Raw genomic sequence first — 24,176 nt, forward strand, 5'->3', positions numbered from 1 at the left:
TATTCTTGTTAAAATCCCCAGCTACAATGAATGCAGCCTCCGCATTGAAAAAAGACGCAAATTCAAGTTTGTTCCACCTGAGCAAGTTTGACCACAAGTCAGAGACCACTTTGATGACACACCAAATGGGTTTGATGGATCGCTGTAAAAGAGCAGGAATGTCCTTTTGTTGGCTACAGTTCAAGCTATGTCTTCCAATGGTGCGACTGCTGTCGGCATCCAAAGATTATCCAACTTGAATAAACGCTTGGAGGTAAGTATGAGTGCAGTGGTGTAGTCTACGTCGATACGGATATCACTTATTATTGATATCTGCATAGAACATTAATGTGAATCACACTGCTGCTCTCTCATTTAGCTATTTGCACCTTACAGATTGTGGTTGTTCTGGATGGCTGTTCACAAATCTAAATGTGTATTTGAACCCAATAATGGTTGAATTCAAGAACTTTAAGTTGACTATCAATCATTGTTTTTGAAACCGGTGGACAGCCAGTGAAAAATGCACTCTTGCAACAGCTGCATAGTGCGGATCCCAGCCTATGGAATAAAAATCCATAGGCCTAATGGACACATGCTCAAACTCGCACACTTGTATTAGACTTAAAGCGGCAATCTGTAGTTGCTACATCTATTTTGGACTTAAAAATTATATATATTACACATACACTGATTCTTGAAGAATATAACTTAGAAATGCCTCATGAGCTTAGTTCAACTGTCACACTCCACGAGAACCCAACATATAAGCTTATTTTTATCCAGTGTTTGTAAACATGGTAAATGTATATCATGTAGATCATGGATATCATGAGGTATGGTTACATTTCTCCACACCCATCCCTCAGCTTTTTACCAAAACAGAGGCGGGGCACCCCATTTGGTTATTGTTTCATATATTGATTCGGCCTTTAAACAGCTGCAATATGATCAAAGTATCAAAGTGTCACCACCAACAAAAAGATAAACAATAGGCCTATAGCAAATGCCACATATGGCATTCCTTTTTCACATGTAAATAGCACTTTCAGTAGTGCTCAAAGCATGCCATTCCATGAGCGCAGCATTTATTTTTCAACTCGAATCAATGAGCCCAATCAGTCCTCCATGACAACAAAATCATAAACAACAGAGCACGGCTGGTTAATAAGTCCTTAGTTGAAATGACTGGAATTCTGGTAGACTTTGGTTTTTAATGTAAATATCTAATTTAATCGAATTATTATTTGTAGTAGAAAGCGATGGGTTCGAAGAAGCCGACACAACCAACCCATGAAGTACAATTTAACATCCATATACAGCCAGCTTTGTAAACTTCAACATTTATTTATCCTGCAATGTTGTTGTTCAATTGGTAACATACATGTTTGTCTTCTTCTACTGCCTCTTGATGGGAAAGTAATCTAAAAGTAACTGAATGTAATCAGATTACGTTACTGAGTTTGGGTAATCTAAAAGTTAGGTTACTGATTACAGTTTTGGACAGGTAACTTGTAACGGATTACATTTAGAAAGTAACCTACCCAACCCTGGCTATTAAGCATAAGCGCAATTTCCAACAAACTACAAAGATAAAATAAAATTCCAACTTTGCATTACATGCCCCAGTAAGCATGAGCTTGATGTCATGTTCCTTTTGCAGGAGGGAAGTAGGCTACATGAAGCTATTTACATGTTTTACACAGAATAGGCATAAATTCTTGACATGTTCATGCAAACTTTGTTGTCAGTATTAGAGACATAAGCTTGATACAAACAGGCAGTCTAGCTATTTCATGCTCTTTTTAGCTGCTAAGTTACATGCAGTTATTTACTCTTGCCACTATACAGCAGCATACACTGAGTGTACAAAGCATTAAGAACACCTTACCCACCCAGCCTACTACCATACCCTGTTCAAAGGCACTTAACTCTTTTGTCTTGCCCATTTACCCTCTGATGGCGTTTGACAACCCCCCTGATGGAATCGGTACCAATGCCTCCGTATTCCACCCACTCTCGGTGACGAGGATGCGGAACTCAATGGCGAAGTCAGCCACTGGTCTGGCCCCTTGACGGATGTTGAACAGTCGGCTGGCCGCGTCTTGTCCACTGACTGGGTGGTCAAAAGACTCTTCGCAGTGAAGGCTAATATGGAGCTGCAGAACGGTGGCTGCTGTTCCCACACCGCCATTGCCCACGTCAGGGCCTTGCCCGAGAGTAGAGAGATTATGTAGGCGTTCATGGCCCGATTGGTGTGGAACAAGGAGGTGAGGAATCCCTTGCGTCCTCCTGGGTGGCCGTCATACCACTCAGGGGGCTGGGATCTTGGGTTCCAAGTGCAGTGTTTCTGAAGGAACTATGGAGAAACCTGTAGCACTGGGTGATGAGACTTGGGCATTGGCTCCTCCTGAGTTGGGGTTGGACTGTGGTTGGAGGGAGCCGGTAAGTGCCCGGAGGGTTTCTGATATCTGGAAGAGTTGTTCTTGCAGCCTCCCAAGCAGTGCTCCTTGGTGGGTTACAACATTCTTGATCTGGGTTATCTCTGCTGGGTCCATGTTATTGGCTGAAGCTTGCTGTGACATGGTGAGGTTGGACTCAGGTGCAGAGAAGACACCAGACGGGGAATCAGTGGTTAAGGATAAAAATCATACTTTAATCGGAAACGGTAATGGAAGGATCACAGTAACACTGAAAACTCACTCAGGAGACAATGCAGGTGGCACACAATTCAAGCTTCAGCAAAGACCAACAGAAAACATACCTCTTAAGTTCTTACGGCTGAAATCACGTTAACGGATCGATTTGACAACAGCCAGTGAAAGTGCAAGGCTCCAAATTCAAACAAACTGTCATGTTTTGTCATTAATTATCATGTCTTGTCCCTGTGCTTCCCCTTCTATTCGTTTCCCTCTGCTGGTCTTATTAGGTTCTTTCCCTCTTTCTATCCCTCTCTTTCCCCCTCCCTCTCTCACTCTCTCGCTCTCTCTTCTCTCTATCGTTCCGTTCCTGCTCCCAGCTGTTCCTATTCCCCTAATCATCATTTAGTCTTCCCACACCTGTTCCCGATCCTTTTCCCTGATTAGAGTCCCTATTTCTCTCCTTGTTTTCCGTACCTGCCCTGTCGGATCCTCATCTATAATTCACCGTGCTGTGTCTATGTTTTGCCCTGTCGTGTCGTGTTTCCCTCAGATGCTGCGTGGTGAGCAGGTGTCTGAGTCTGCTAGGTTCAAGTGCCTTCCCGAGGCAACCTGCAGTTCTCGATCAAGTCTCCAGTCTGTTCTCGTCTTTACGAGTAGTATTATGCTTTTTGTTTTGTAAAGTTTCTTACTGGATTAAAAACTCTGTTTTCGCCAAGTCGCTTTTGGGTCCTCATTCACCTGCATAACAGAAGGATCCGACCAAGGAATGGACCCAGCGACTACAGAGGCTCGTAACACTGCCGTCGAGATCCAAGGAGCCATGCTCGGCAGACACGAGCAGGAATTGTCTGCTGCTCGCCATGCCGTGGAGAACCTGGCCGCTCAGGTTTCCGACCTCTCTGGACAGTTCCAGAGTCTTCGTCTCGTGCCACCTGTTACTTCCTGGCCTGCCGAGCCTCCAGAACCTAGGGTTAATAACCCACCTTGCTACTCCGGGCAGCCCACTGAGTGCCGCTCCTTTCTCACCCAGTGTGAGATTGTGTTCTCTCTCCAACCCAACACATACTCTAGAGAGAGAGCTCGGGTTGCTTACGTCATTTCACTCCTTACTGGCCGGGCCAGAGAGTGGGGCACAGCTATCTGGGAGGCAAGGGCTGATTGTTCTAACAATTACCAGAACTTTAAAGAGGAGATGATTCGGGTTTTTGACCGTTCAGTTTTTGGTGGGGAGGCTTCTAGGGCCCTGGCTTCCCTATGCCAAGGTGATCGATCCATAACGGATTACTCTATAGAGTTTCGTACTCTTGCTACCTCTAGTGACTGGAACGAGCCGGCGCTGCTCGCTCGTTTTCTGGAGGGACTCCACACAGTGGTCAAAGATGAGATTCTCTCTCGGGAGGTTCCTTCCAGTGTGGACTCTTTGATTGCTCTCGCCATCCGCATAGAACGACGGGTAGATCTTCGTCACCAGGCTCGTGGAAGAGAGTTCGCATCAACGGTGTTTCCCTGCTCCGCATCGCAACCATCTCCCTCCTCTGGCTCTGAGACTGAGCCCATGCAGCTGGGAGGGATTCGCATCTCGACTAAGGAGAGGGAACGGAGGATCACCAACCGCCTGTGCCTCTATTGCGGATTTGATGGACATTTTGTTAATTCATGTCCAGTAAGAGGCCAGAGCCCATCAGTAAGCGGAGGGCTACTGGTGAGCGCTACTACTCAGGTCTCTTCATCTAGATCCTGTACTACTATGTCGGTCCATCTACGCTGGACCGGTTCGGGTGCTACATGCAGTGCCTTGATTGACTCTGGGGCTGAGGGTTGTTTCATGGACGAAGCATGGGTTCGGAAACATAACATTCCTTTCAGACAGTTAGACAAGCCTACGCCCATGTTTGCCTTAGATGGTAGTCATCTTCCCAGTATCAGATTTGAGACACTACCTTTAACTCTCACAGTATCTGGTAACCACAGTGAGACTATTTTTTTGATTTTTCATTCACCTTTCACACCTGTTGTTTTGGGTCATCCCTGGCTAGTATGTCATAATCCTTCTATTAATTGGTCTTGTAATTCTATCCTATCCTGGAACGTTTCTTGTCATGTGAAGTGCTTAATGTCTGCCATCCCTCCCATTTCTTCTGTCCCCACTTCTCAGGAGGAACCTGGCGATTTGACAGGAGTGCCGGAGGAATATCATGATCTGCGCACGGTCTTCAGTCGGTCCCGAGCCAACTCCCTTCCTCCTCACCGGTCGTATGATTGTAGTATTGATCTCCTTCCGGGGACCACTCCTCCTCGGGGTAGACTATACTCTCTGTCGGCTCCCGAACGTAAGGCTCTCGAGGATTATTTATCTGTGTCTCTTGACGCCGGTACCATAGTGCCTTCTTCCTCTCCGGCCGGGGCGGGGTTCTTTTTGTTAAGAAGAAGGACGGTACTCTGCGCCCCTGCGTGGATTATCGAGGGCTGAATGACATAACGGTTAAGAATCGTTATCCGCTTCCCCTTATGTCATCAGCCTTCGAGATTCTGCAGGGAGCCAGGTGCTTTACTAAGTTGGACCTTCGTAACGCTTACCATCTCGTGCGCATCAGAGAGGGGGACGAGTGGAAAACGGCGTTTAACACTCCGTTAGGGCATTTTGAGTACCGGGTTCTGCCGTTTGGTCTCGCCAATGCGCAGCTGTTTTTCAGGCATTAGTTAATGATGTTCTGAGAGACATGCTGAACATCTTTGTTTTTGTCTATCTTGACGATATCCTGATTTTTTCACCGTCACTCGAGATTCATGTTCAGCACGTTCGACGTGTTCTACAGCGCCTTTTAGAGAATTGTCTCTACGTAAAGGCTGAGAAGTGCTCTTTTCATGTCTCCTCCGTTACTTTTCTCGGTTCCGTTATTTCCGCTGAAGGCATTCAGATGGATTCCGCTAAGGTCCAAGCTGTCAGGGATTGGCCCGTTCCAAGGTCACGTGTCGAGTTGCAGCGCTTTTTAGGTTTCGCTAATTTCTATCGGCGTTTCATTCGTAATTTCGGTCAAGTTGCTGCCCCTCTCACAGCTCTTACTTCTGTCAAGACGTGTTTTAAGTGGTCCGGTTCCGCCCAGGGAGCTTTTGATCTTCTAAAAGAACGTTTTACGTCCGCTCCTATCCTCGTTACTCCTGACGTCACTAGACAATTCATTGTCGAGGTTGACGCTTCAGAGGTAGGCGTGGGAGCCATTCTATCCCAGCGCTTCCAGTCTGACGATAAGGTTCATCCTTGCGCTTATTTTTCTCATCGCCTGTCGCCATCTGAGCGCAACTATGATGTGGGTAACCGTGAACTGCTCGCCATCCGCTTAGCCCTAGGCGAATGGCGACAGTGGTTGGAGGGGGCGACCGTTCCTTTTGTCGTTTGGACAGACCATAAGAACCTTGAGTACATCCGTTCTGCCAAACGACTTAATGCCCGTCAAGCTCGTTGGGCGTTGTTTTTCGCTCGTTTCGAGTTTGTGATTTCTTACCGTCCGGGTAGCAAGAACACCAAGCCTGATGCCTTATCCCGTCTGTTTAGTTCTTCTGTGGCTTCTACTGATCCCGAGGGGATTCTTCCTTATGGGCGTGTTGTCGGGTTGACAGTCTGGGGAATTGAAAGACAGGTTAAGCAAGCACTCACGCACACTGCGTCGCCGCGCACTTGTCCTAGTAACCTCCTTTTCGTTCCTGTTTCCACTCGTCTGGCTGTTCTTCAGTGGGCTCACTCTGCCAAGTTAGCTGGTCATCCCGGTGTTCGAGGCACTCTTGCGTCTATTCGCCAGCGCTTTTGGTGGCCGACTCAGGAGCGTGACACGCGCCGTTTCGTGGCTGCTTGTGCGGACTGCGAGCAGACTAAGTCGGGTAACTCTCCTCCTGCCGGTCGTCTCAGACCGCTCCCCATTCCTTCTCGACCATGGTCTCACATCGCCCTAGACTTCATTACCGGTCTGCCTTTGTCTGCGGGGAAGACTGTGATTCTTACGGTTGTCGATAGGTTCTCTAAGGCGGCACATTTCATTCCCCTCGCTAAACTTCCTTCCGCTAAGGAGACGGCACAAATCATTATCGAGAATGTGTTCAGAATTCATGGCCTCCCGTTAGACGCCGTTTCAGACAGAGGCCCGCAATTCACGTCACAGTTTTGGAGGGAGTTCTGTCGTTTGATTGGTGCGTCCGTCAGTCTCTCTTCCGGGTTTCATCCCCAGTCTAACGGTCAAGCAGAGAGGGCCAATCAGACGATTGGTCGCATACTACGCAGCCTTTCTTTCAGAAACCCTGCGTCTTGGGCAGAACAGCTCCCCTGGGCAGAATACGCTCACAACTCGCTTCCTTCGTCTTCTACCGGGTTATCTCCGTTTCAGAGTAGTCTGGGTTACCAGCCTCCTCTGTTCTCATCCCAGCTTGCCGAGTCCAGCGTTCCCTCCGCTCAAGCGTTTGTCCAACGTTGTGAGCGCACCTGGAGGAGGGTGAGGTCTGCACTTTGCCGCTACAGGGCACAGACTGTGAGAGCCGCCAATAAACGCAGGATTAAGAGTCCAAGGTATTGTTGCGGCCAGAGAGTGTGGCTTTCCACTCGCAACCTTCCTCTTACGACAGCTTCTCGTAAGTTGACTCCGCGGTTCATTGGTCCGTTCCGTGTCTCCCAGGTCGTCAATCCTGTCGCTGTGCGACTGCTTCTTCCGCGACATCTTCGTCGCGTCCATCCTGTCTTCCATGTCTCCTGTGTCAAGCCCTTTCTTCGCACCCCCGTTCGTCTTCCCTCCCCCCTCCCGTCCTTGTCGAGAGCGCACCTATTTACAAGGTACATAAGATCATGGACATGCGTTCTCGGGGACGGGGTCACCAATACTTAGTGGATTGGGAGGGTTACGGTCCTGAGGAGAGGAGTTGGGTTCCGTCTCGGGACGTGCTGGACCGTTCACTCATTGATGATTTCCTCCGTTGCCGCCAGGATTCCTCCTCGAGTGCGCCAGGAGGCGCTCGGTGAGTGGGGGTACTGTCATGTTTTGTCATTAATTATCATGTCTTGTCCCTGTGCTTCCCCTTCTATTCGTTTCCCTCTGCTGGTCTTATTAGGTTCTTTCCCTCTTTCTATCCCTCTCTTTCCCCCTCCCTCTCTCACTCTCTCGCTCTCTCTTCTCTCTATCGTTCCGTTCCTGCTCCCAGCTGTTCCTATTCCCCTAATCATCATTTAGTCTTCCCACACCTGTTCCCGATCCTTTTCCCTGATTAGAGTCCCTATTTCTCTCCTTGTTTTCCGTACCTGCCCTGTCGGATCCTCATCTATAATTCACCGTGCTGTGTCTATGTTTTGCCCTGTCGTGTCGTGTTTCCCTCAGATGCTGCGTGGTGAGCAGGTGTCTGAGTCTGCTAGGTTCAAGTGCCTTCCCGAGGCAACCTGCAGTTCTCGATCAAGTCTCCAGTCTGTTCTCGTCTTTACGAGTAGTATTATGCTTTTTGTTTTGTAAAGTTTCTTACTGGATTAAAAACTCTGTTTTCGCCAAGTCGCTTTTGGGTCCTCATTCACCTGCATAACACAAACAGAAATCTCATAATTAAAATTTCTCAAACATATTATACACCTCAAAGTATTATACACCATTTTAAAAGATGAACTTGTTGTTAATCCCACCAGTGTCCGATTTCAAAAAGGCTTTACGACGAAACCATACCATGCGATTATGTTAGGTCAGCGCCTCACATAAAAACACAGCCCTTTTTCCAGCCAAAGAGAGGAGTCACATAAAGCAGAAATAGAGAAAATGAATCACTAACCTTTGATGATCTTCATCAAATGGCACTCATAGGACTTCATGTTACACAATACATGTATGTTTTGTTTCATATTTATATCAAAAAATCTCAGTTTACATTGGCACGTTATGTTCAGTAATGTTTTGCTTCCAAAACATTAGGTGATTTTGCAGAGAGCCACATCAATTTACAGAAATACTCATCATAAATGTTGATGAAAATACAAGTGTTATCCATGGAATTAAAGATATACTTCTCCTTAATGCAACCGCTTTGTCAGATTTCAAAAAAGCTTTACAGCGAAAGCACACCATGGAATAATCTGAGTACAGCGCTCAGAGACCAAAACAAGCCATAACATAAGTCAGATATAGCATTATAAATATTCACTTACCCTGGATGATCTTCTTCGGAATGCACTCCCAGGAATCCCAGTTCCACAATACATTTTTATTTTGTTTGATAAAGTCCATAATTTATGTCCAAATACCTCCTTTTTGTTCGCGCATTTAGTTCACAAATCCAAATTCACAAGGCGCAGGCACTAGGTTCAGACGAAAAGTTAAAAAAGTTATATTACAGTTCGTAGAAACATGTCAAACGATGTATATAATCAATCTTTAGGATGTTTTCATACATCTTCCATCATGTTCCAACCGAACAATTCCATTGTCTTTAAAAATGAAAAGGAACGCAGCTCGCTCTCACGGCACGCGCGCGAGACTTAGCTCATGGCATTCTGCCAGACACTTGATTCGAACAGCTCTCATTCTCTCCTCCTTCACAGTAGAAGCCTGAAACAATGTTCTCAAGACTGTTGACATCTAGTGGAAGCCTTAGGAAGTGCAATATGACCAACTTGTACACTGTATATTGGATAGGCAAAGACTTGAAAACCTACAAACCTCAGATTTCCCACTTCCTGGTTGGATTTTTTCTCAGGTTTTTGCCTGTCATATGAGTTCTGTTATTACTCACAGACATCATTCAAACAGTTTGAGAAACTTCAGAGTGTTGTCTATCCAAATCTAATAATATGCTTATCTTAGCTTCTGGGCCTGAGTAGCAGGCAGTTTACTGTGGGCACTGTATTCATCTAAGCTACTCAATACTGCCCCCAGCTATAAGAAGTTAACAGGGAAATATTAATGAGTAAATAGGACACACCTGAGTGTCATTAATGTCTCTAGGACAGCCTCTGCCGCCCTCTGGTGACAGGTGGAACCATGACATAACGATGATGATGTAGCCTATGTAGTCACCTTATATTTCTGAACAGCTGAAATAAAAATCCTGTGGCGATTTGAACAAACATTCCAAACATACACTGTATATTATGAAGGCTATAACCCTTCTCTAGCTTTCTGTTTTAACAGATATTGCAGTTGCACAAGCAGGACGCAGTCCCTACACTTTGGTGCAAAAACAATCAGTTTTGTGTGATGATGTAGGCTAATCTTTGTACTTGCTGCCATATCGTAGTTCCTGAAAAAATACACTACTTGTCTGCCTGTCTGCCTCCTGTGCAGCTTAGCCAACGTTGGCAATGCTGTTAAATAAATAACGTTCAATCGCTAATTAGACTACGTGTCTGTGTCTTGCTGCGTTCCACCTCTGGGCAGCCACACGTTCTAGGCAACCGAGAGTGTATCCAGACTGATAAGAGTCTGACAGTGGGCGAGTTTACATGTCCTGGTAATCTGTCTGGCCCTGCGGCCTTGTGAATGTCGACCTGTTTTAAGGTCTTACTCACATCGGCTGCAGAGAGCGTGAACACACAGTGATCCAGAACAGCTGATGCTCTCATGCATGTTTCAGTGTAACTTGCCTCGAAGCGAGCAAAGAAGTAATTTAGCTCGTCTGGTAGGCTCGTGTCACTGGGCAGCTCACTTGTCTGACCACATGCATGATGACGGGTTTCTCACACGACTGGCCTATCTGGGTGATGTTTTTTCTCACCTGAATGATCTGAATCTAGGATTACAGAGACTCTCCGGCAAACTATATTCAATGTGCGGGACAAAATTGAGGCTATGATTAAGAAGTTGGGGCTCTTTTTCTGTCTGCGTTAACACACAGGTCTTTCCATCATTGTATGATTTTTTCTGCGTGTGCAAATGAACTCAAGCTTACGGACAATGTCAAATGTGATATAGCGAAGTACCTGAGTGAGCTGGGAGCGATATTATGCAGGTACTTTCCCGAAATGGACGACACAAACAACTGGATTCATTATCCCTTTATTGTCCTGCCTCCAATCCACTTACCGATATCTGAACAAGAGAGCCTCATCGAAATTGCAAGAAGCGGTTCTGTGAAAATTGAGTTTAATCAGAAGCCACTGCCAGATTTCTGGATAGGGCTGCACTCAGAGTATATTGCCTTGGCAAATCGCACTGTTAAGACCCTGATGCCCTTTGCAACCCCGTATCTATGTGAGAGTGGATTCTCGGGTCATCACTAGCATGAAAACTAAATACAGGCACAGACTGTGTGTGGAAAATGATTTAAGACTGAGACTCTCTCCAATACAACCCAACATTGCAGAGTCGTGTGCATCCTTTCAAGCAGACCCTTCTCATTAACCAATGTTGAGTTATTCACAATTTTGAATGAACAAAATAGTTTTATATGTAAGATGGCTAAATAAAGAGCTAAATGTTTTATTATTATTATTTGTGCCCTGGTCATATAAGAGCTCTTTGTCACTACTCACGAGCCGGGTTGTGACAAAAACTCACACTCATTTTTATGTTTAATAAATATATCATATAGTGTAGTGTGTGTGTGGCAGGCTTACGATGATGGCAAAAAACAACATTTGAGAGTGCGCTGACCCTGATGCTAGAGGGAGTACGTAGCTGGAGGTTGAGTGTTTGAAGGGGTACGGGGTCTATAAAAAGTTTGTCAACCAGTGTTGCAGAGGAAGGTGTGCTACATACCCAGAGCAGACGGGAAATACCAGGGCTCAACAGTACAAGGTGAGACCCTGACGAGCTGTGCAGTTACCTCCCGGTTACCCAGCCACAGCCTGTCACTACCTGCAACCCTTCACTGTGACAACCGTCAGCACCAGATTCAAGCCTTCGTGGACTCCGGGCCGCAGATAATTGCATTAATCAAGACTTCGCCAGAGAATTACCAATCCCCTTCGTGAAATGTCCCATCCCTCTGAAGATTCAAGCCCTCGACCTGGCTCCGGCCACTACTCTCCTGTTCCACGGGACACATACTAGACTGGGGTAAGAACTGCCCCACCTAGAGCCTCACCGCATCCCCCTGCATCCAGTGAAGACCAAGATTTCTCTGCTCTCCCTCCCGAATATTTCAACCTCCAGGAGGCCTTCAGTATGAGGCAAGTCGCCACCCTCCCTCCTCATCGTCCATACGACTGCGCCGTAGAACGCCTACCCAGCTCCACCCCTCCCTGGGGCCGTCTTTACTCCCTCTCAATCCCTGAAGCTGCAGTCTTGGACAATTACATCCGGGAGTTGCTGGGAGGCAGGTTTCATTGGCTCCTCAACACCCAATTCTTCACCAAACTGGACATCGCAACGCTTACATTCTGGTGAGAATCAGAGAAGGAGATGAATGGAAAACTGTCTTTATTACCCCTAGTGGCCACTATGAGAATTTAGTCATGACATTCGTATTATCGAACTAACCGGGAGACTTCCAAGCATTGGTTAATGACACTCATAGGGATATGTTTAATCGGTTCTTCTTTGTTTACCTCGATGACATCCTGATCTTCTCCAAGACCCTTCTGGAACAGTTCGTCGGACGGTATTGGAAAGCCTTCTGCTCCCTGTTGGGGGCGTTGGTGAGTCTGTCCTCGGGGTTCCACCCACAGTCGAATGGGCAAACCGAGTGGGCCAACCAGGAGCTGGAGAAGTTCTTCCACTGTTTCGTTTTCCCCCAGGCCAGCAACTGGAGCAAGTTCCTCGTCTGGGCGGATTGTGCTCACAACACAGTACTGAGTTGGATTGTCGTCATTCGTGACGGTTTAAGTTCGTTCCAACCTCACCATGTCACAGGTTCAGAAGGTGAGTAAAAGAGCAAAACGTAAAGGAAGGAAGAGTGTGAGAGCAGCAGCTATGTTAGAAAAACGAATTTGTGCGTAAAATATCACATGCGCAGAACGTGATCTCGATCCTTAGCTTTGAGAAAGAGATTTCCGGATGGGTGGGGCGTGGACGAAAACTCTGTATCCATATCCACAACCTATATTTTATATTTGTGTTATTCAGCAGATGCTGAATCAATGCATGAAGTACAATGAGGGGTCTGAAAACACATACTATAAATTTAAAAGGAAGCTTGGGTGCCAGTCTCTGTCTGTCTGTCCCAACGTCTTTTGACAATGAATGCAGAAACAATCAGGTATCCAAGCTGTATGTCTGGATAGTCCAGCACCTACCTTCTTCAATGCTTCCAGCTTTGGAATCTTTCTTTTTGAGCTTCTTCTTGGAGACTTTCTGAAAGGGGGCAAACTCTACCACAGCTGGGTACTCCTGGCCTGAGCAAATATTGACATAGAGACAGATAATCATTAGACAACACCTGACACACAGATCAAACCACTACCATGGCACCTGTGGCTGTACAAGGATAACCCTCTTGTCTTATGAAAGATTAGAGCACACACACCTACAGAGAGAGAGAGAGAGAGAGAGAGAGAGAGAGAGAGAGAGAGAGAGCCATCATTGTTTGTCACCATAAACAAATTCCCATGGAGCATCACAACAAAACACTGAACACTGACCGTTGGGGATGCTAAAACACATAGCCTAACATATTTATTGAATTATATACTGAACAAAAATATCAACGCAACATGCAAAGTGTCCCATGTTTTATGAGCTGAAATAAAATATTCCATAGACAAAAAGCTTATTTCTCTCAAATGTTTTGCAAAAATGTGTTTACATCTCTGTTTGTGAGCATTTCTCCTTTGCCAACATAATCCATCCACCTGACAGGTGTGGCATATCAAGAAGCTGATTAAACAGCATGATCATTACACAGGTGCACCTTGTGCTTGAGACAATAAAATGTGCAGTTTTGTCACCTGTCTCAAGTTTTGATGGAGCGTGAAATTGATATGCTGACTGAAGAAATATCCACCAGAGCTGTTGCCAGAGAATTGAATGTTAATTTATCTACTATAAATGTCACCAGCCACCCAGACAGCTGATGAAACTGTGGGTTTGCACAACCGAAGAATTTCTGCACAAACTGTCAGAAACCGTCTAAGGGAAGCTCCTCTGAATGCTCGTCACCAGGGTCTTGACCTGATTGCAGTTCGGCGTCATTACCAACTTCAGTGGGTAAATGCTCACCTACGATGGCCACTGGCACACTGGAGATATCATGGTTTCAACTGTACCGGGCAGATGGCGTCCTGTGGACGAGTGGTTTGCTGAATGCAATTTGAATACACTGGAAGCTGTTGAAATTGTTGCAAGCAGCGTTTATATTTTTGTTCAGTGTATATACCACCACCTACTTTCATGTGCTGAAAAACATTCTAACATTGTGTAAACACTAACTGCTAAGCACTAACACATTGGTAATAAGGAATATTTAGGATAGGTTTCCAGGACACATATTAAGCCTAGTCCTGTACTAAAAAGCAAGCCCAATAGAGAATCTCCATCAAAAATGCATTTTAGTCCAAGACTAGGCTGGTGTGTCTGGGAAACTGCCCCATGACGTTTATATTATAGGTCTCTGTGAAAAAGGTACCTTTGTTATCAATGAAAACATAGCCATCAAAGCGGTCTCTGAAGAGCAGGATGTCTTCGGGGTTTCTGAAGTTAATGTAAACTCTGGAGAACAGGTGTGGATAGAGGCTGCGGGAAATGAGCAGGTTATCTTAGAAACCCATTCCACGAGAGGAGCCTATCTAGAGTGTGGGCATAATAGGGTGACTCCATAGGCATGATGATGACATACTCTTCTTCAGTCCCTGCTTTTAGGTGGTAGCCTAATAATTAGATGGCTGTGCTAGCATCCTTTCTTTATTTTGGCCAGATAATTTTGAATTTATCCACTCAAGCTGAATAGGTTTCAACAGCAGAGGTTAGGTGAAGTCAATTGTTTGATAGGGGGGAATGTCAATATCACGATGCAGCATGAATCTGAGAAAAACACTGATCTGTGCTGTCAATCTGGCATTTCGGGCAAAGTTAGCTTAGTGGGCCCGTCTAACTTGGGTTTTTTGATAATTAGCCGGTTAATGGCGGGCCTCAAGGGGGGACAAAAATGGGCAGATGTATTTTATATTTATTATGGCTCCCCATTGCCAAGGCAGCAGCTACTCAAAGCCAGTGATATGTCGCTAGTAAAGATTGAAAAAAGTAAGGGGCCTAGACAGCTGCCCTGGGGATTTCCTGATTCTACCTGGATTTTGTTGGAGAGACTTCCATTAAAGAACACCCTCTATGCAGAGGCCTCGAAGAAAGAAATGGGCCGGTGTGGGGTCCCAATCTGCCCCTGGTAGGCACTCTGTCCCAACACATGGTGTCATTGCATTAAATGTTCTAAATATTCACCTTTGATCAGCAGGGAAGAACTCGAAGTAGTCATAGGATGGAAGAGGACTGAGCTGTTCTTCCAGCTGGTCCTTGGACAGGTTGGGTGGAAGTCGCCTTATTACTACCTGGAACCGAGAAGGACATAAATGCACAAACACAGAATAGTGGGTTGAAATTACACAAAAATTGCCAAGACATCAAAGACATTCAAGGTCATGAGCAAAGTTGGAAAGTCTTCTTTATCATAGCCCAAAGGCCGGCAGACAGCAATATTGAGTTTAGTTATCATACCATCCATGTCATGTTTTGTCTTATATTGTCTTGTCATTTTGCTTTTCCCTCTGTTCGTTTTCCCCCTGCTGGTCTTTTTAGGTTCGTTCCCCTTTTTCTCTCTCCCTTCCTCTCTCTCTTCTCTCTATCGTTCCGTTCCTGCTCCCAGCTGTTCCTATTCCCCTAATCAATCATTTAGTCTTCCCACACCTGTTCCCTATCTTTTCCCCTGATTAGAGTCCCTATTTCTCCCCTTGTTTTCCGTTCCTGTCCTGTCGGATCCTTGTATATTGTTCACCGTGCTGTGTCTTTGTATCGCCCTGTCGTGTCGTGTTTCCCTCAGATGCTGCGTGGTGAGCAGGTGTCTGAGTCTGCTACGGTCAAGTGCCTTCCCGAGGCAACCTGCAGTTTATTATCGAGTCTCCAGTCAGCTCTCGTGATTACGAGTGAAATTGTTTTTATGCTTTATTTACCGCTCCGATTTGTCTAGGAGTATTGCTATTTCCTTAAACTGGATTAAAGACTCTGTTTTCGCCAAGTCGCTTTTGGGTCCTCATTCACCAGCATAACAATCCAAATGCATTGTATGCAGGTCGGCAATACATTTGTATCCCTATTGGATCGTTCGTACCTAAAAAAATATACGTACATTTAGGCTGCATAGGCTTTGATTTCCTCAACTTAATGGCGATAAACCAGAAAAAAAAGGGGAAAATGTGCACTTTCCTTATGACACACCATTTTCCACCACCATGATAGAGGCTAAATACTAATCCTGGATATTGTGTATCATAATCAGCCAATCAGGTTAAAACTATCAGAACAGGGGTTCTGTTTCTTTTAAGCCCGCTGCGTAAGCAGCGTCACAAATGTAAATCAAGACTGTACGGTCGTGGCCAAAAGTTTTGAGAATGACACAAATATTAATTTCCACAAAGTTTACTGCTTCACTGCTTCAGTGTCTTTAAATATTTTTGTTGCTATGGAATACTGAAGTATAATTACAAGCATTTCATAAGTGTCAAATGCTTTTGACAATTACATGAAGTTGATGCAAAGAGTCAATATTCGCAGTGTTGACCCTTCTTTTTCAAGACCTCTGCAAGCCACCCTGGCATGCTGTCAGTTAACTTCTGGGCCACATCCTGACTGATGGCAGCCCATTCTTGCATAATCAATGCTTGGAGTTTGTCAGAATTTGTGGGGTTATGTTTGTCCACTCGCCTCTTGAGGATTGACTATAAGTTCTCAATGGGATTAAGGTCTGGGGAGTTTCCTGGCCATGGATCCAAAATATTGATGTTTTGTTCCCCGAGCCACTTAGTTATCAGTTTTTCCTTATGACAAGGTGCTGCATCATGCTGGTAAATACATTGTTTTGTCACCAGACTGTGTGTAGGTACCATTCTTTATTCATGGCTGTGTTCTTAGGCAGAATTGGGAGTGTGCCCACTCCCTTGGCTGAGAAGCAACCCCACACATGAATGGTCACATGATGCATTACTGTTGGAATGACACAGGACAGATGGTAGAGCTCACCTCGTCTTCTCCAGGACAAGCTATTTTCTGGATGCACCAAACAATCGGAAAGGGGATTCAGAAAAAATGACTAGCCCAGTCCTCAGCAGTCCAATCGCTGTACCTTTTGCAGAATATCAGTCTTTCCCTGATGTGTTTCCTGGAGAGAAGTGGCATCTTTGCTGCCCTTATTGACACCAGGCCATCCTCCAAAATTCTTTGCCTCACTGTGCGTGTAGATGCAATCACACCTGCCTGCTGCCATTCCTGAGCAAGCTCTGTACTGGTGGTGCCCCTTGATGATCCGATAAATAGTTGATTTAGGTGCAATCTTACTGGCAGAAATATCCTTGCCTTTGAAGCCCTATTTGTGCAAAGCAATGATGACGACACGTGTTTCCTTACAGGTAACCATGATTGACAGAGGAAGAACAATGATTCCAAACACCACCCTCCTTTTGAAGCTTCCAGACTATTATTCGAACTCAATCAGCATGACAGAGTGATCTCCAGCCTTGTCCTCGTCCACACTCACACCTGTGTTAACGAGAGAATCACTGACATGATGTCAGCTGGTCCTTTTGTGGCAGGGCTGAAATGCAGTGGAAATGTTTTTTGGGGGATTCAGTTCATTTGCATGTCAAAGAGGGACTTTGCAATTAATTGCACTTCATCTGATCACTCTTCATAACATTTTGGAGTATATGCAAATTGCCATCATACAAACTGAGGCAGCAGACTTTGTGATAATTAATATTTGTGTCATTCAAAACTTTTGGCCACGACTGTACTCAGAGCAGACCTGGTTGTAGCTAGATATTTTTATATTAGATTAGATGTATTTGCAGAGTACAGTGCTATTCGTAAACTACGAGCTCCAACAGCAGAGGCCCAAAAGAGAAGTGAATGAAACAATGATTTAAAATATAAATATTGGTAAATACATATAGTACCAGTCAAAAGTTTGGACAAACATACTCATTCAAGGGTTTTTCTTGATTTTCACTAATTACTCCATTGTAGAATAATAATGAAGACATCACAACTATGAAATAACACATATGGAATCATGTAGTAACCAAAATAGTGTTAAGCGAATATTTGAGATTCTTCAAAGTAGTCCTCCTTTGCCTTGATGACAGCTTTGCACATTCTTGGCATTCTCTCAACCAGCTTCATGAGGAAAGATTCAACAGTCTTTAAGTAGTTCCCACATATTCTGAGCACTTGTTGGCTGCTTTCCCTTCACTCAGCATCCAACTCATCCCAAACCATATCAATTGGGTTGAGGTCGGGTGATTGTGGAGGCCAGGTCATCTGATGCAGTACTCCACTCTCCTCCTTGGTCAAATAGCCCTTACACAGCCTGGAGGTGTGTTGGGTCATTATCCTGATGAAAAACAAAAGATAGTCCCACTAAGCACAAACCAGATGGGATGGTGTATTGCTTCAGAAGGCTGTGGTAGCCATGCTGGTTAAGTGTGCCTTCAATTTGAAATAAATCAGTGTCACCAGAAAAGCACCCTCACACCTCCTCCCCCATGCTTCACGGTGGGAACCACACATGCAGAGATCATCCGTTCACCTACTCTGTGTCTCACAAAGACACAGGGATTGGAACCAAAAATCTCAAATTTGAACTCTGATTTTCACCGGTCTAAATATCCATTGCTCGTGTTTCTTGGCCCAAGCAAGTCTCTTCTTATTATTGGTGTCCTTTAGTAATGGTTTCTTTGCAGCAAATTGACCATGAAGAACTGATTCACGCAGTCTCCTCTGAACAGTTGAACAGTTGATGTGTTACTTGAACTCTGCGAAGCAATTATGTGGGCTGCAATCTGAGGCTGGTAACTCTATTGAACTTATCCTCTGCAGCAGAGGTAGCTCTGGGTCTTCCTTTCCTGTGGTGGTCCTCATGAGAACCGATTTCATCATAGCGCTTCATGGTTTTTGTGAATGCACTTAAAGAAACTTTCAGTTCTTGAAATGTTGCGTATTAACTGACCATGTCGTAAAGTAATGATGGACTGTCGCTTCTCTTTGCTTATTTGAGCTGTTCTTGCCATCAAATGGACTTGGTCTTTTACCACAACAACTGATTGGCTCAAACGCATTAAGAAGGAAAGAAATTTCACAAATTCACTTTTAACAAGGCAAACCTGTTAATTGAAATGCATTCCAGGTGACTACCTCATGAAGCTAGTTGAGAGAAAGCCAAGTGTGCAAAGCTGTCATCAAGGCAAAGGGTGACTATTTTAATATGTTTAACACTTTTTTATGTGTGTTATTTCATAGTTTTGATGTCTTCACTATTATTCTACAATGTAGAAAATAGTAAATGAGTAGGTGTTTCCAAACTTTTGTTTGTCCATTGTGGGGGCAGGGTAAATGCCAATGGAGGGGGCGGTAGGTAGCTGTCTAGTGGTGGCTTTTCAGCAGCCTGATGGTCTGGGGCAGAAACTATTGGCCAGTCTTACAGTTGTTGTAATGCTCCTATAATCAAAATAAAATAAAATTGTATTGGTCACATACACATATTTAGCAGATGTTTTTGCAGGTGTATCGAAATGCTTGTGTTCCTAGCTCTAACAGTGCAGTAGTATCTAACAATTCATAACAATATACACATCTAAAAGTAAAAGAATGGAATTAAGAAATATATCTATATTAGGAGAAATATTGGAGTGGCATTGACTAAAATACAGTAGAATAGAATATAGTATATGAGATGAGTACAGCAGTACGTAAACATTAAAGTGACTAGTGTTCCACGTCTGAGTGATGAAAGCAGGGAGAGATGGTAATGTTGCCTACCTTCACCACCTGTGAGTCGTGTCAAAGAAAGCGTAGCATTTTAGCTAATTCGAACCCTTTTCCTAATCTTAACCTAATTCTACTAACTTGCCATGTAAATTCTCCTAGCCTGCTCCGTAAGTTCTCCTCACCTGCTATGAAAAGTCATTTCTGCTAGTCAAAACTGGCAGACCTGCCCTCAGAACAGTCTTTGTTTCTACTAAAGCGATACAGTGCTGCGTCAGAGAGGAATATGCCAAGCGAGAGGGATACCTGGACCCAAAATTTGTCTTCTCCAGCAGGTGCCGTTCATTCTTTTTTTTCACTCACCAAGCAAGGAATATTTGTATGGAGGTCAATGAGAAAGTGTTGAATTTAGTTAACAAAAAATGTCATGGCTTATTTGCTACGAGTGGCTTATTTGATCTAACAGAAGTTTGGGAATGATAAGGTTGCTAGAATTATACTGAAATCAGTAGGACATGTGACAACCCAGCAACTTTATGAAAAAACTATTTATATTGGAGTTGTGCCTGGTTGTCACTAATTATCATAGCCACAGACATGAACCCTGACCTATTTCTACAATTTCTGTTCTTAAAATGTGAACCTAGTCCTAACCTTAACCAAAATGCTAACCTTATGCCTAACCTTAAATTGAAACCAAAAAGCAATTTTTTCTGGAATTTTTACGATATAGCCAATTTCGACTTTGTGTCTGTGGTAGAGGTCTTGATGGGTCCACCAGATCTGACATTCCGAGATCCAATCCAGGGACCCGAGCCGGTCCGGATCCAAAATGCTTAGTTTTGTCCCGGATCTGGGTCGGGTCTGACATAATTGTCAGGGATCTCCATCTGTGCAATTAAAAATGTATTTACACAATTTGACCCATCCTCTGTTAATTAAATGTGTGACTGAGGTGATGAGAACTGTGTGAGCTTGTTATGACTAACTATTTCAGGGCAGGCGGAGTACCTGCTAAACAGAAAAGTGCAATTTTGGTAAAAGTGTGTAAAATGTGTAAAAGTCTGTGTAAAAGATTTGTGGCCCGTCTGTACAGTCAGTTACACATGCATTACGATGCATTTTATTGATAAGGAGTGGGAGGCAAGGATCTCTGTACTTTGTTTTGCTCATCTTTCCCTCGATCATGACAAGTCTCCCAGTCCCTGCCGCTGAAAAACATCCCCTCAGCATGATGCTACCACCACCGCATGATGCTACCATCACCATGCTTCACCGTAGGGATGATGCCAGATTTCCTCCAGATGTAACACTTGGCATTCAGGGCAAAGAGTTCAATCTTGGTTTCATCAGACCAGAGAATCTCGTTCTCTGTTCTGCCTTTTACTGAGGAGTGGCTTCCATCTGGCCACTCTACTATAAGGCCTGATTGGCAGAGTGCTGCAGAGATGGCGGTCTTTCTGAAAGGTTCTCTCATGTCCTCTGTCAGAGTGACCACCGAATCCTTTGTCACCTCCCTGACCAAGGTCCTTCTCCCCCGATTGCTCAGTTTGGCCAGGTGGCAGCTCTAATGAGAGTCTTGGTGGTTCCAAACTTCTTCCATTTAAGAATGATGTGAGGCCACTGTGTTCTTGGGAACCTTCAATGAGGCAGAAATGTTTTGGGACCACATCTGTGCCTCTACACAATCCTGTCTCGGAGCTCTATGGACAATTTCTTCAACCTCATGGCTTTGTTTTTGCTCTGACATGCACTGTCAACTGTGGGACCTTATAAAGACGGGTGTGTGCCTTCCCACATCATGTCCAATCAATTGAATTTACCACAGGTGGACTCCAATCAAGTTGTAGAAACATCTCAAGGATGATCAATGGAAACAGGATGCACCTGATCTCAATTGAGTCTTTTTATTTTTAAGGCTTTAACATAACAAAATGTGTAAAGTCAAGGGGTCAGAATGCACTTTACCTCTAGGCAGTATTTTCTACGGCACTATTTTAGAGGGAAAGTTCACCCAAATTAATTCATTATTTACATGTTGGTTTCATATGGAGACCGCAATCCATCATATGGTTAGCCACTGCCACCAACCATTAATATTAGCATGTTCTAACCAAAAAACTGCAATTCAATGTCCCCTAGTTAGAAAACTCTAAATCCCATGCCCAAATAATCTCAAAGTAATTTAAAGTAATTCAAAGTAGCTAAAATTTAAAATAATCCCAAACCCACCTGACCTGTGACTTGTATTTATTTATTCCAACCTGGACATGGGCCTAAACCATGTGACAATATATACAATTGCAGGAAATTAGCTTTAAAACAAATATATTTTTTTCATAGGAGGGGGACCCAGGACCACAGTTTCGGGGTGGAGCCAGTGAAATCTCACTCTAAGACATATTCTAAAGTTAGCCACCCCCGGAAAAGTACACATTTTCCCGTCTTCTCGAGATTAAATAAAGTTAAGGACGAACTCGAAGTCTATGCAGCCTGAATGGAGAATGTTGTAGGTACAAACAGGTCGACAGGAATAATAATGTATTGCCGGCAACATACAATGTATTTGGACGTTAAGGTACGACTCAATATCGCCATCTGCCGGCAGTTGGGCCATTTTTATTACTGAATTCTACACTGCGTTTCGGAGGTTGTTTTACGACATAATGACATGTTCATATCTAGTAATAATCAACTTCCGTTGCCTTTGACAGGTAGGCCCAAATACAGTCAACAAAACACAAGTGTGCGCTTGTTTCCAGGCGCTGGTCATTGCATTTAATCTTTGGACACCGGTGCAGACTACTTTTGCCTTTTTATCAACATAGCATAAGCTACAGTAAATAGCTTTACATGCATACACCTACGACAGTATTATGGCAAATTACAGCTATATTGCTGGGCACAAACAAGCATGCATCAGATCTGCTGTTGACATACAGTATATTGAATGCGCCTGTCAATGCAGAGCGTTGCATGGCTACGCATCCTTCTCGCGTTCGCTGTCTGTGGTGCTGATTATCTTGCTCCTCATATCTGCGATCGATAGCAATAACAAACACACCATCAGTGCTCTGCCTACCTTAGTAAAGACCTCCTTCTTCTCTTCTTTCTGCTTTGAGTTGACGAAGACGGCGTCCTGTCCCCTCGGAATATCTCTGAATTGTATTTCGACGACACTTTCCTCCCTGCCCCCGGTCATTTGGTCCGTTTCAGACCTCATCTTTCTCCCTCTCCTGTGGAAGTCATTTTCCCCTCGCGAGAGTTCCAAGGTGAAGAGCTCTGCTAGAGCTGATGCTGCTGTGTTTATGCGGTGCGCTATCTTCTCGGTAATCACACACCATTCACGCAAATTATTTACGTATGTTTTGCATTAAAAAAGGCCTATTGGAAAACACCTTGTTCATATAATAAGGACGACCTGTACCAAAATAAAAATTTGGTTCAATTAATTCGGCTACAATAGTTTATCATTAAACAGTCTACAGGTCTGAGCTGCGAATTGGCGAATATTATTTTGATTGGCTGGTCGGTGGTGTGCAGATTAGTGAGAGAGTAGTGTATCAAGCCTTATAAAACCGTCACAACAGAAGTTAAACGTGATCACCTGTGTTTTATGTAGATCTCCAAACTATGAGGTTGAAACCGATCAATATCTGCACTTGCAGGCCCGTCCAACATCACTACTCTGGACGGTTCTGACTTAGAATATATGGACAACTACAAATACCTAGGTGTCTGGTTAGACTAAACTCTCCTTCCAGACGCACATCAAACATCTCCAATCCAAAAGTTAAATCTAGAATTGGCTTCCTATTTCGCAACAAAGCATGCTTCACTCATGCTGCCAAACATACCCTTGTAAAACTGACCATCCTACCAATCCTCAACTTCGACGATGTCATTTACAAAATAGCCTGCAATACCCTACTCAATAAATTGAATGCAGTCTATTAGTGCCATCCGTTTTGTCACCAAAGCCCCATATACTACCCACCACTGCGACCTGTACGCTCTCGTTGACTGGCCCTCGCTTCATACTCGTCGCCAAACGAAAAGTCCCCCTTATCTCAGCTCGCTGGTCACCATAGCAGCACCCACATTCAGCATGCGCTCCAGCAGGTATATCTCTCTGGTCACCCCCAAAACCAATTCTTCCTTTGAGTTCTCTGCTGCCATTGACTGGAACGAACTACAAAAATCTCTGAAACTGGAAACACTTATCACCCTCACTAGCTTTAAGCACCAAGTGTCAGAGCAGCTCATAGATTACTGCACCTGTACATAGCCCATCTATAATTTAGCCCAGACAACTACCTCTCCCCCTACTGTATTTATTTATTTTGCTCCTTTGCACCCCATTATTTCTCTCTACCTTGCACATTCTTCCACTGCAAATCAACCATTCCAGTGTTACTTGCTATATTGTATTTACTTTGCCACCATGGCCTTTTAATTTTTTGTTACTTTAACTCCCTTATCTCACCTCATTTGTTCACATTGTATGTAGACTTTTTTTCTACTGTATTATAGACTGTTTGATTTACTCCATGTGTAACTGTGTTGTTGTATGTGTCAAACTGCTTTGCTTTATCTTGGCCAGGTCGCAATTGTAAATGAGAACTTGTTCTCAAGTTGCCTACCTGGTTAAATAAAGGTGAAATAAAATAAATACAAAAATTGTGAAATTGATGATAAG

General features: G+C 44.3%; 1 protein-coding gene across 4 annotated transcripts in view; it reads right to left on the reverse strand.

Moving 5' to 3' along the window:
- Positions 1 to 23,242, reverse strand: part of upf3a (UPF3A regulator of nonsense mediated mRNA decay) — a 39,505-nt gene extending 16,263 nt beyond the window's left edge. For all 4 annotated transcript variants that reach the window (XM_046328874.1, XM_046328709.1, XM_046328792.1 and 1 more), the window contains exons 1-4: positions 22,560 to 23,242; positions 14,948 to 15,054; positions 14,139 to 14,245; positions 12,811 to 12,909 (exon numbers count right to left, since the gene is read on the reverse strand). In XM_046328874.1, coding sequence (XP_046184830.1) covers positions 12,811 to 12,909; positions 14,139 to 14,245; positions 14,948 to 15,054; positions 22,560 to 22,700 — 454 coding nt within the window. In that variant the 5' untranslated portion in view covers positions 22,701 to 23,242. The remainder of the gene's footprint in view (positions 1 to 12,810; positions 12,910 to 14,138; positions 14,246 to 14,947; positions 15,055 to 22,559) is intronic.
- Between the last annotated feature and the right edge of the window lie 934 nt (positions 23,243 to 24,176).

This window comes from Oncorhynchus gorbuscha, linkage group LG01 (genome assembly GCF_021184085.1).
Source record: "Oncorhynchus gorbuscha isolate QuinsamMale2020 ecotype Even-year linkage group LG01, OgorEven_v1.0, whole genome shotgun sequence".
Classification (NCBI taxonomy): Eukaryota; Metazoa; Chordata; class Actinopteri; order Salmoniformes; family Salmonidae; genus Oncorhynchus; species Oncorhynchus gorbuscha.